This window comes from Gracilinanus agilis, chromosome 2 (assembly GCF_016433145.1).
Source record: "Gracilinanus agilis isolate LMUSP501 chromosome 2, AgileGrace, whole genome shotgun sequence".
Classification (NCBI taxonomy): Eukaryota; Metazoa; Chordata; class Mammalia; order Didelphimorphia; family Didelphidae; genus Gracilinanus; species Gracilinanus agilis.
The window spans coordinates 663287664-663299397 of record NC_058131.1 but is presented as its reverse complement, the minus strand read 5'-3'; the positions used below and the strand labels follow the sequence as shown (position 1 = coordinate 663299397).

General features: G+C 38.8%; 1 protein-coding gene across 1 annotated transcript; it reads right to left on the bottom strand.

Moving 5' to 3' along the window:
• Positions 1-6113: 6113 nt before the first annotated feature.
• LOC123236402 (splicing factor YJU2-like) lies at positions 6114-7139 on the bottom strand. Its single transcript, XM_044662786.1, has one exon. It carries the CDS (start codon positions 7137-7139, stop codon positions 6114-6116), a length of 1026 nt encoding a protein of 341 aa, XP_044518721.1.
• Between the last annotated feature and the right edge of the window lie 4595 nt (positions 7140-11734).

The following is an 11734-nucleotide window of genomic DNA, read 5'->3' as shown; positions in this document are numbered from 1 at the left end:
CTCCATCTCTCAGATCTAGGTATTTTCCCTGGCTGTCTCTTATGCCTCTTCCTCCTCCTCATTACCTCCTGTCCCAACCAAAATCCCATTTTCTACAGGAAACTTCTTTCCAGTTTTAATTCCAATACCTTCCTTATGTTGCTTATTTTTTGTTTATCCTTTATGAGCTTTGTTTGAACTTAATCCTGTATAACTAGAAACTGAACCACCTGTACTTGCTGCCCAGAGACCTCAACAAAGGACCTAGATTATAGCTGAAGATGGATGTGTTTTCTCATAATTGTGAATCTCAGCAAGTCATATGTCTTATCTGAAAAATGACCTCATTCTAATCAACTAGTTATTGTTTCCATGTTCTTTTAAATGTATACAGCTACTTGGCAGGGTTTGTGAGACATTTCAGCCTGTGTCACCAGTATTTTATTTTCTTGGTAAAGAAATTTATTTATTTATTTTTATTTTATTTTAATTTTCATTTGTATTACCTAATTTTATTTTTTAATAATTTTTAAACTTTTTAAATACTTTCCATGTTTCCATGATTCATTTTCTTTCCCTCCCCTCTTCCCACTACGTCCCAGAGCCAACAAGCAATTCCATAGGGATATACAAATGTTAACACTTGATACTTATTTCCATATTATTCATTTTTGCTATAGAGATTTTTTAAAGCCTAAACCCCAAATCATAAACCTATACATACATGTAATAAATGATATCAAATGTTTTGCTTTTGTATTTCTACTCCCATAGTTCTTTCAATGTGAATAGCATTATTTTACATTAAGTCCTTTAGGAGTGTCCTGGCTTGTTGAATTGCTACTAGTAGCAAAGTCCATTACATTGGATTTTTACACAATGTTTTACTTTCTGTGTACAATGTTCTTCTGGTCCTGCTCATTTCACTCTGCATTAGTTCACTGAGGTTCTCCCAGTCTACATAGAAATCCTCCAGATCATGAATTCTTACAGCACAATAATATTTCATCACCACCAGATACCACAATTTGTTCAGCCATTCTCCAATTGAGGGACACCCCCTCATTTTCCAATTATTTGCCACCACTAAGAGTGCGGTTATGAATATTTTTGTACAAGTCTTTTTCCTTATCTCTTTGAGGAACAAACCTAGCAGTAGTATTGCTGGATCAAAGAGTATGCATTCTTTAAAAGCACTTTGTACAGAATTTCAAATTGCCTTCCAGAATGGCTGGATTCATTTTCAACTCCATCAGCAATGTATTAGTGTCCCAATTTTGCCATAACCCCTCCAACATTTATTATTTCCCTCTACTGTCATATTGGCCAATCTTCTAGGTGTGAAGTGGTACCTCAGTATTGTTCTGATTTTCATTTTAATAAATTTATTTTTAACATCACCTTATATCCTTGGTTGGAATCTCTGGATAGCAAGTACAGGTGGTTCAGTTTCCAGGAATAGGTTCAAACAAAGCTCATTTTCCACTCTCGCTGCCTTTCTTTGAGTCTGTGAATAAAAGAGCAAAACTTGACCTAAAGTTGCCTGCCCCAGGGTATACAAAATATTATTAACATCCCTTTGATATTGCAGTTTGCTCCCTGCAATGGGCAAACAGAGTGAACCATGGGTAAAGCAATGAAGACCAAAGTGGAGCATGGGTAAAGTGACCTCAGTTCCCTGGAGACACAGGGCAATAACTGCCCAAATGAATGGCCCCTTCCTTAGTAACTAAGCAAGATAAGAAGAATTTCTTAGAACCCTCTCCGCCCACAGAGTCTCACCTTTTACACTCTTTACTCTCTCACTGTTCTCATTACTCTACACTCCTTTAACTACTTACTACACTAGCTACTCTGGTACTACATTCTCTTATAATAATTGTTGCCTTGGAATGGAGTCAGTTTTGAGTCATCAATCAACTCTTTGGACAAGACCCAATAAGAATTAGTCCCATCACTGGAAGAACAGATTTCAGAGCTTAATTGTTTTAATATAGGGCTGGCTATTACAAAAGATTAATATTTATCTTGCCTGCCAGTTTGGTCTGAGACAAATGAATGATTCACAGAGCTTATTTTATAGTGAAAAAGGAGAATTTACAGAGGGGAGGACTTACAACAGGGAATATTATTAACAATTCCATTAAGGTATTTACTTTAAGAGAGTGTGATATATGCAACTTAAAAAAAATAAAACAGAGAAGTTGAGGATTTATAAGATGTGAACCATAGTTTGCAATTTGCTGAAAGGTCCAGCTCTCTTGACACAGGCCAGAGGTCGTCCACTGGGGTAAAGAGTATGGGTCTGGGTTTACAGGAGGACCAATCCCATCCAAAGACCACACAGACAAGTCTTTTAGAGAAGAGGCAAAGTTTAATGGGTTGCTATCACTCTATGTCAGTTTTTTTTTTCCTAAGCAATGCTGAGAGCCTTGTGCTTTTGTGGTTGCAGAGGCTAAGCAGAGAGCTTCTTAGAGAGACTAAAACCCATAATCTCTGACAATCTATTCTTTAGATTATAATATATTCTTTCTTTCAAAGTTATTCTATAATTAAATTGTTAACTTAAATAATTAGGTTCTACTGCCAGAATTAACTTAATTTCTAAGAAAGTATCTAGGTTGGCTTGACTTAGCTGATGGACCTGGCTAACATCTAAGATTAACTTTTACTAAAAAAAGAAATTAATCACCAATATAATATCAGGTGTTTCTTGAAAGTCATTCTCATTTATTTAGAAAAAAAGTGTTATAGGATAGGACTGAGGGAAAGAAATAATTTACTATTATATTTGTGAATGTGAATGGGTTGAACTAAAAAAAGAAAGTAAAATTGAAAAATGTATCAGGAAATAATAAAATCCACACTATATTTTTAGAAATTTATTTATTTTGCCAATTACATGTAATAAATTTCCATACAAGTTTTCCAAAGTTATATGATCAGTCTAGGTCTAGGTTATACATGTAGTATGATACAAAACATATTTCCATATCATTCACTTTTGTAAGTGAATAATCATATAAAACCCAAACTCCAAAACCCCAAATAGACAAATGAAAAATTGTATGCTTTCATTTGCATTCCCACTCCAACAGTTCTTTTTCTGGCAGTGGATAGCATTCTTTTTCATGAGTCCTTCAGAATCATCTTGGATCATTAAGAGTAGCTAAGTCTATCACTTAGGGGGCAGCTGAGTGGCTCAGTGGATTGAGAGCCAGGCCTAGAGACTGGAGGTCCTAGGTTCAAGTCCGGCCTCGGACACTTCCAGCTGTGTGACCTTGGGTAAGTCACTTGACCTCTACTGCCCACCCTTACCACTCCTGGGCCAAGGACGGTCCCTAGCCAGGATAAAAAAAGGAGGAGGGTTGGACGTGGGGCTAGCAACCCCACCCTGTAAAAACTACATCTGCTAAAGAAACTGCAACCTAAAGTAGGGGCAGCTGGGCTAGCTCAGTGGATTGAGATCCAGGCCTAGAGACAAAAGGTCCTAGGTTCAAATCCAGGCTCAGACACTTCCCAGCTGGGTGACCCTGAGCGACCCATTGCCTACTGGTTGTGGCCCTATGCTCCTAGAATGGAGTCCCAGGATAAAAAAAAAAAAAAAAAAAAAAAGATGGCTCAGTGTCTAGAGAGAGGAACAACCCAGTAGATGGGAGATCCTGGGTTCAAATTTGTCCTCAGAAACTTCCTAGCTATGTGATCCTGGACAAATCACTTAACCCCAGTTGCCTAACCCTTACCCTTCTTCTGACTTGAAATGGAAGATAAGGGTTTTAAAGGAAAAGAAATCAAACAAAAGAAGCTCATCCCTCAAAATAAAAAATCAAAACAAAATCCACACTTTCATCATGCTGTTTCAGGAAACCTATATATAAGCTCTGTAGCCCTGTTAGCTCTGGAGGTTGTTGATGGATAGTGATTGCCTTAAGTTGGTAGACTATGGGCAAATGCTCAAGGGAGTTTGGCAGAAATTGTAGACTGCATCAATGGAGCAGCTCCTGAAATAGTTTATTCAGGGAGACTTGAATATCTGCTTTCTTGCCAAAAGCCTTCTCCCACCTTCTGATCTCCCTTCCATTCCTAGAGTCCAGGCAGAAAAAAGCACTTTGTTTTGCATGTCTCCTGACTATATTGTCTATATTTTGTTTGTAGCTCCAGCTTGTAGCTGTTGGAGTGATGATCTTTGGAGGCTTAATACCTCCTGGCTAAGCTCTTGTATTTCCTCCTTTCCCAATCTTCCTTCTTCAAAAAAGTCCTTCCTATGACTTTGTAAAGCCTCTGGATTGATTCTCTATGTCCAAGTGCACATATCTCCCCAGTAGAATGGAAGTTGCTGAAGGACAAACAGTTTCTTCTTGGTTTTTAGAAAATGCATTAGTTTATTATTATTACTATGTTTATATTAGCTTTTTAATTTTTTAAAGTTTATTTTTAAAGTTTTTATTTATATTTTTAATCATTACAGTCATTTCCCATCATGTTCTTTCCCAATTCAGACTCCCATGTATATGTCAGTCACACTCATTAATACTGTTTAAATAAAACTAAAGTTTGAACCTAACAAATCTTTAAATTTTTTTATTATATAACAATCATGAACATTTTCCTGTACAAAGTTAAAAATAGGATTGTACCTAACACTGTGCCCAGATGGCATATTTCTAGGTATTTTTCAAAGTTAATATGATAGCTCTAACACTGACCTGCTCTGTTGTGTCACCTTCCGGAAATTCCATCTGTTCTTTTCTGTGTATTTAAATGATTTATTGATGCTTTCTTTCAGAAGAAGTTCATCCTCACAAAAACCCTAAGTGCTGTTATTTTTCTCACATTACACTTGGCATTGAGGGGTTAAGTGACTTGACCAGGTTCATACCTAAGTGAATGTTAGGGAACTCAAGTCTTAGGTGTTGATTATAGTTTGACACTTCTGAGTAAGCAGCCCTTGTTTTTCAGAGTCAAGATTTGAATTCCTCAGCTCTTGTTGGCTCTGGGGACCAGCTTCCTATCCACTAAGCGGTTCTATATTTTTTCCACCCCTGGAAAAAAAAATGTGTCTCTTAATGTCCTAATTTGTTATAAAATCTTTGAAAAATAATGCTGAGTCATCCCATAAGGCTATATTAAAGTTTTTCACTTAAGGGAATTAACAGTATATAACTCTTTCAAGATACCAGTAGAAGAAAGCCATCTAAGTAGTCTTTCATCTAGAATAACAACTTTAACAATTGTTTTTTCCTCCTTAAGGTACATTTCCAAGCATCAACTTCAGCCCTTTCAATTTTGGATTTATTGCCAACTACTACAAGCAAGACAGTGAGATAGACACTGGATACAAAGGACCCTATTCCTCTACCCTCCCATATCCCCATCTAAAACACTTCTTTTCTGTTGGGAATTTGCATTCTGCTTGGGGGATAAAATTTGCAAACTGATAAGTAAGTGGAAGGAGAATTTGATTCAAGTTCACAAGGAGTCTCTATGTATTCTAGCAGAATAAATTGCACAAGGTTGGAATTAATCTACCAGAGGACTTGGCTTATTCTTCTATTTATTCATTCCCTTCCCCCCCCTCACCCCACCCCCATCCCAAAGAACAAGGATATGGCACTGTGCACCAGAGCAAAAGCTCTAGAAAATCAGAACTAGTAAAACTATTAAAAAACTAACCTAAGGGGGCAGCTGGGTAGCTCAGTGGATTGAGAGCCAGGCCTAGAGACCGGAGGTCCTAGGTTCAAATCTGGCCTCAGACACTTCCCAGCTGTGTGACCCTGGGCAAGTCACTTGACCCCCATTGCCCACCCTTACCACTCTTCCACCAAGGAACCAATACACAGAAGTTAAGGGTTAAAAAAAAAAAAACAAACAAAAAAACTAACCTAGAAACTATTCTGTTAACTGAAGGTAACAGTTTTGAGTTCCTTCAAGATCTGGAAATCCTAGAAACACCAGTCATCCCCAAAAGAAAAAAAAGTTAAATGGACTCCAACCAGCCCTTGAGGGCTTATTCCAGCCCCAATCCCCATCTTCACTTCTCACTGCTGAGCTCATTGAAGCAAGAAAGAAATCCCATCCAATCTGACTCCAACTTGAGGGTCTGGGGCCTCCCTCCAACAGGAAGAGATAATGCTTCAGCTGCTGCTATCTTCACTGTCTGAATACACTCCCAGCTGGCTCAGGGATGAGGCGCTGGGTGTCTTGGCTGCCATAACAGGCTCCTTCAAACTCTGCTGAATGCCTGTGCCTGAGGAGGTTGAATCCACATGCCCACCGCTGCTGCTGCTGCTGCTGCTGCTGCTGCTGCTGCTGCTGCTGCTGCTGCTGCTGCTGCTGCTATTGGGGCTTTGGGCAGCTGCCTTCTTTGCCACCACCAGGCCTGCTAGTTTGGACTTGCTTGGGGGTATTCTCACCCTCTGCACCCAGCTCTCAACCTTCTGTTTTTTTCTCTGCTGGATCTCCTCTAAGATGGCTGTGGGCTTGGCCCAAATAGGCAGCCAGCAAGGGGCAAGACTGGGCTCTTCATCAGAGTCTTCGATGAGTCTCCTTGACCTGGCTTGGGCCATCATGGCCTCCATTTCCTTCTGGTCCTCCTCCTGTTCTCTCTGGCATTTCTCCTCCTCAGAATGCAGGCACTGCTGCAACATGGCTTCAAAGTCCACAGTGGCCTGACGCTGGTTGAGGTCTTTCAGCTCCTGCAGATTCTCCAGGACCTCTATCTCCAGCTTGGAGTCTTTTGTCCTATTCTCCAGCACCTTCATAGGGTTATTGACTTCTTCCTCTTCTCTTTGCTTTTGGATCCTTTTCTCTTCTTCTTCCAGCAGTTTCTCAGCCTGGAAGTTCCTGGTGGCTCCATGCTCCATGGCATAATCCGTATTCTCAGGGTCTGTTTTGAAGGTGATTTCAGCTAGACATCGGGGACACTTGATGTAGAAACGAAAAATTGGGAGTCCCAGATAGAGCTCCTTCTGCACCGTCTCCTTGCGGGCATTAAATTTCTTGCCTTTGTAAATATACTCCCCACATGTCTTACATCTCATGTTGAAGGGAGCCATCAATCTCACCACATATTGCCGATCTTGGGGCAGCTTGCATTTGGGGATTTTCAACGGATCAAAATCTGGCGGATAGTATTTATTTAAGACTTTTCTCTCAGACATCTTGGTGTTGCTTCACCCCTGATTCAGCAATCCACCCAAAGAGCTCTGTGTCCAGCCTTTTCTCTCCACTGTTGGTGCAATGGTGAGCCTGGTCAAAATACAAACAAAGGAAAATGAGGCACGTTTTCCTGGCCAGAAAACTGCTTATTAACAGCGATATGTGTGACTGTTAACAGAGTGTGTGGGACGACTCTCTGCTCCCAGATCGATTATGGGGACTGAACAGACCAGATTTATATTGACCCCAAAGGAGTGGGTGGGGCCAGGTGGGAGAGTAGAAAAGCCTTATAAGGAAAGTGGGCTTCACACCTCTTAGACCCCACCCCTCTCGCACAATTAAGGAACACTATTTGCTGTATGAGAATCAACTGCCTCTAGTAAACTTGATTAGAAACAGTCACCCCAATAAAGGATACTGCCATTAGCCTTCGAGTCCTGGAAGACCAAATCACTCCTATCTTTGATGAGGAAAGGCAATTTCAGGTCCCTTGGTGAGGGAAGAACCCAGTCCAACCTGGTTCTTCTCTGTAAAGTGTAAGTGTTAAAATTAATGGTTTGCTACATATATGAAAATTATAAATCTTTTATTTATAAAAGAGGTGAAAGTAGAGAAATACAAAAGGATAGAAAAAGACATTAACCCATCTAACTAAATATTGTTTCAGTGCTTGGCTCAGTCAGGACTTGTTAATCTTCAATTAGAATTAAACTAGCTCCAGAAGACAGGAAGGAAAAACCAGCTATTCACTCACTCAAGACAATGACTGGAGCTGATGGTGACTCTCACTATATAATCTTTTTGGCTAGCCCAAGGGTGTCAATCTAAAATGATTTCTGATGACATCTTGAGAACAACATCTTCTGGCACCCAAAGCAGGGACCATTTCCCAGGAAAAAAGTCTCACCTAGATGGAGCAGCTTTGTTCAGCTGGGAATATAGGGTGGAAGGACAATGTAGATAATGGAGTACCTTGTACTTACTTGGTCTTCCCCAGGAGAATGTAAGTTACTTAAGGGTAGAGGCTATTTTTATTTTTTGGCTTTATCCCTCAGCCTGGTGCCTCTGATGCAATGGGTACTTAATAAGTGCTTATTGAATTAAATGGAAAATTGATGAAAATGGAAGATTTAGTCATAGGAAGATTCTTCATTGTAAATCTAAGGGGGAGAGCTTAGAGATAGATAGGAAGACAGTCAAGGCAACAAAGATTTATTAGGAGCCTATTATGCCATTATGGAAGGTCTTAAAGATAAAAACAAGGCAAAAAAAAAAAGCTTGGGGTACATCTGGCTTAGTTTGCTCTTATAGGCCATCAGGACAGTTGTTCTTCAGTCAAGTCAAACTCTTTGTATTCCATCCTCTTAGATTAGAGACTGCTCTGATGTAACCCTTTATATTCTTTCCCCACTTACAGTCTTGCTTTGTTGAACAAGTCAAATGGGTACTTTGGGTACATTGGTTCACACATTCCCAATTTCTAACCATTTTCTGGTGACTTGGGAAGGGTCTAGCAGCTCATTAGACATAGACTCTAATTGCCTCCCCCAGTGCTGATCTGATCTGAGTCTCAATATTGGCCTGATATGCAGGTCTGAGGTTTAAACATGACAGTATTTCATGAGGGCTCAAACGTGGTAGATGATCCATTCCAGACTACTCAAGGTCTTTTCTGTTTCTATTTTTTTGTTTCTAAACCCAATATTTTGTTTTCCCCACTCCTCCATTCTCTCTGAACCTGTGTTTCCCATTATCCTGACAGAGACTTTGGATTTAATTAAGAAATGATCCTCCTCAAAATGAGCACCCCCATGCAAATATAATATGGAAATAGGTCTTGATCTATGACACTCGTAAAACTCAGCTGTGTGTCAGCTATGGGAGGGGGTAAGAGGAGGGGGAAAGAACATAAATCCTATAACCATGGGAAAATGTTCTAAATTAATTAAATAAAAAAATTTTTAAAAATGATCCTCATTAAAGAATTGTGTTTGGTTTTGAATGGAAGCCTGAGTTCTGTGATTAAGTGTAGAGATATCCTAGGGAGGTGCTTCCTCTTTCCAATGCAAGTGAACATTCTCTGAAACTTATGGTCTTGGAGTTGCCAGTAGACACTGAGAGCTTAGTGATCCTCTTATTAGTAAATCACAGGGTATTTTTTACTTGCTATTGTTACTCAGGTCTCTGCTTAATTCTGAAATGAATACAGAACTAAGGAAATACAACCCCAACAAATCTAAATCCTATCCTATCACTAACTTTAGCCTTGGAACTGCTTAAGCACTCACAGATTGCATCTACCTTTAATTGACAAAGCAAGATGAAAGATTTTTATTATGCCTATTCTTATGGGGAAAAACAGGGGAGTTAACTTAAATATTATATGTGGGTTCAGAAGGGTGAGTAGGAGACAGGAATGGACAATAGGTGGGACCAAACAAGTTAGGGAAACTGGGTTTAGCTGTTAAGGGAAATGACTGTAGACAGGAGTGACAGGCCCTGTCACCCTGCCCCACAAGGGGTCTGTGAAAACCAGCAAGCAAATGACAAGAGGGCTTGTAAACAAATTTAATTAAGGGAACTATGGTCTAAACTCTAAAGGATGGGAATAGGGGTTTTTATACTTCCAGACTATAGGCAAACTGCAGGGTCAGGGGAGGGACTTATCTACACTGAACTGAGAACTAAAGCAAGACAGGGCCCAAAGAATAGCAGGACTGAAGTGCATCCTGACACACTCCAGTGATGTTGCAGCTCTTCCAGGACCACTATCTGCACTCCTTTAGGTGGGTAGATTTGGGAGCTAACCCAGCCCAAGTTAACCTGCAACTCAGGTTGGGATTAATCGTCTCTACCAAAAATCTCCCACAGTAGACGACGATTAATCCCAACCTGAGTTGCTAATTGTCTAAATCTCTTATTTTGAAACCAGACCTAAATGGGAGAAGAAGAAATGTAATGATAATCATTATCCTGACCTCAGTGTTATTTTTACTTTATCATAAAAAAAGGGGAAAGTTTTTGTTTTTTTAAACTGGCCTGGCTCTAAACTTGACAGGACAGGTTGGTAAAAAAAAATTCCTCTTTTCAGCAGATTTCCTCATCTGATTAAAAGAAAGTCATAAACTTAAAAAAAAGTAAAGAAAAATCCCTCAACACACCATTTCTCAGGTTCCACACCCCCATCCCACCCTCCTTGACCCTACTAATTTCTACCTTCCCTCAAAGTTTCCTCATTTTCCAGACTTTTCTCAGTCTCTGGAAAGAAATCTTTTCTAACTCCTTCCTGCCAAGTTCTTCAGATAAAAACTCTAAGAAGTTAATGTTACAAAACCTCCATTTATATTCATTAGGCAAGATTTAAAATGCCTCTTATGAAATATAAAGAGAATAGAGAACATATCACAATGAGTTCAAGCGGATAGGAAATCTGAATAGTTCAATGTTTTCCAAAGTACCACATGGAAACAGAAGATATCTAAATCAAGTACAGTTCAGAGTTATGATACTAAAAAGAGATCCTGTCATTGCATAAAACTGAACAGTTTTTGCGTAAACAGATGGCTTCAATTAGGATAAAGGCAGCTGCAGATTAGGAAAAAATATTCACATTAAATATGGAATCTGATCAGCCTGATATTCAAGATAACCAAAAACAATGACATGATTTCCTTTAAATCTGAAAGATCTGTGATTCTACTATGAATCAGAATCTTAGGAAGTGAAGCAGCCATAAAAAGATATTTTGTATAAATCTTTCAGAATGGGCTGAAGTGAAATCTGTCATATAGCATACTGCCTTAGATTGAGAACTCAGTGTAGAGGTACTCAAGGAGATTTTCCACTAGCACATCCTGAGGGAAATCAAGGGCCACCAACATAATGGCAAAGATGAAAGAAAATTGAATATTACCACATCAGAAAAAACTCTGGGCAGATAGACACAAGAATACATTGGACTCCATTTTAAATGGTCCAATTAATTTAGAAAATGGTCCTTGATAGGAATTAGAGAAGAAAAAGAAATTGAAGGGATCAACATATTCAATGAGGAAACTAAACTGTTACTCTTTGCAGATAACATGATGGCATACCTAGAGAATTCCAAGAAAATCAACTAAAAAGCTAGTAGAAACAATCAAGAACTTTAGCAAAATTGCAGGGTACAAAATAAACTCACATAAATCATCAGCATTCCTATATGTTTCCAACAAAACCCAGCAGCAAGATTTAGAAAGAGAAACTCCACTTAAAATCACTCTAGACAAGATAAAATACCTGGGAATCTACTTACCAAGACAAATTCAGGAATTATATGCACATAACTACAAAACACTCTTCATACAAATAAAACTAGATCTAAACAATTGAAAAACATCAATTGCTCATGGGTAAGGATGAGCTAATATAATAAAAATGACAATCCTACCTATATCAATTTACTTATTTAATGCTATGCCTATCAAACTACCAAAACACTTTTTTATGGAATTAGAAAAAATTATTACAAAGTTCATCTGTAAGAACAAAAGATAAAAAATATCAAGGGAAATAATGAAAAAAAAGTGAAGGATGGAGGCTTAGCTTTACCAGATTT

Coding starts and splice junctions, on each gene's coding strand:
- LOC123236402 (XM_044662786.1), bottom strand. CDS start 7,139: ATGTCTGAGAGAAAAGTCTTAAATAAATACTATCCGCCAGATTTTGAT.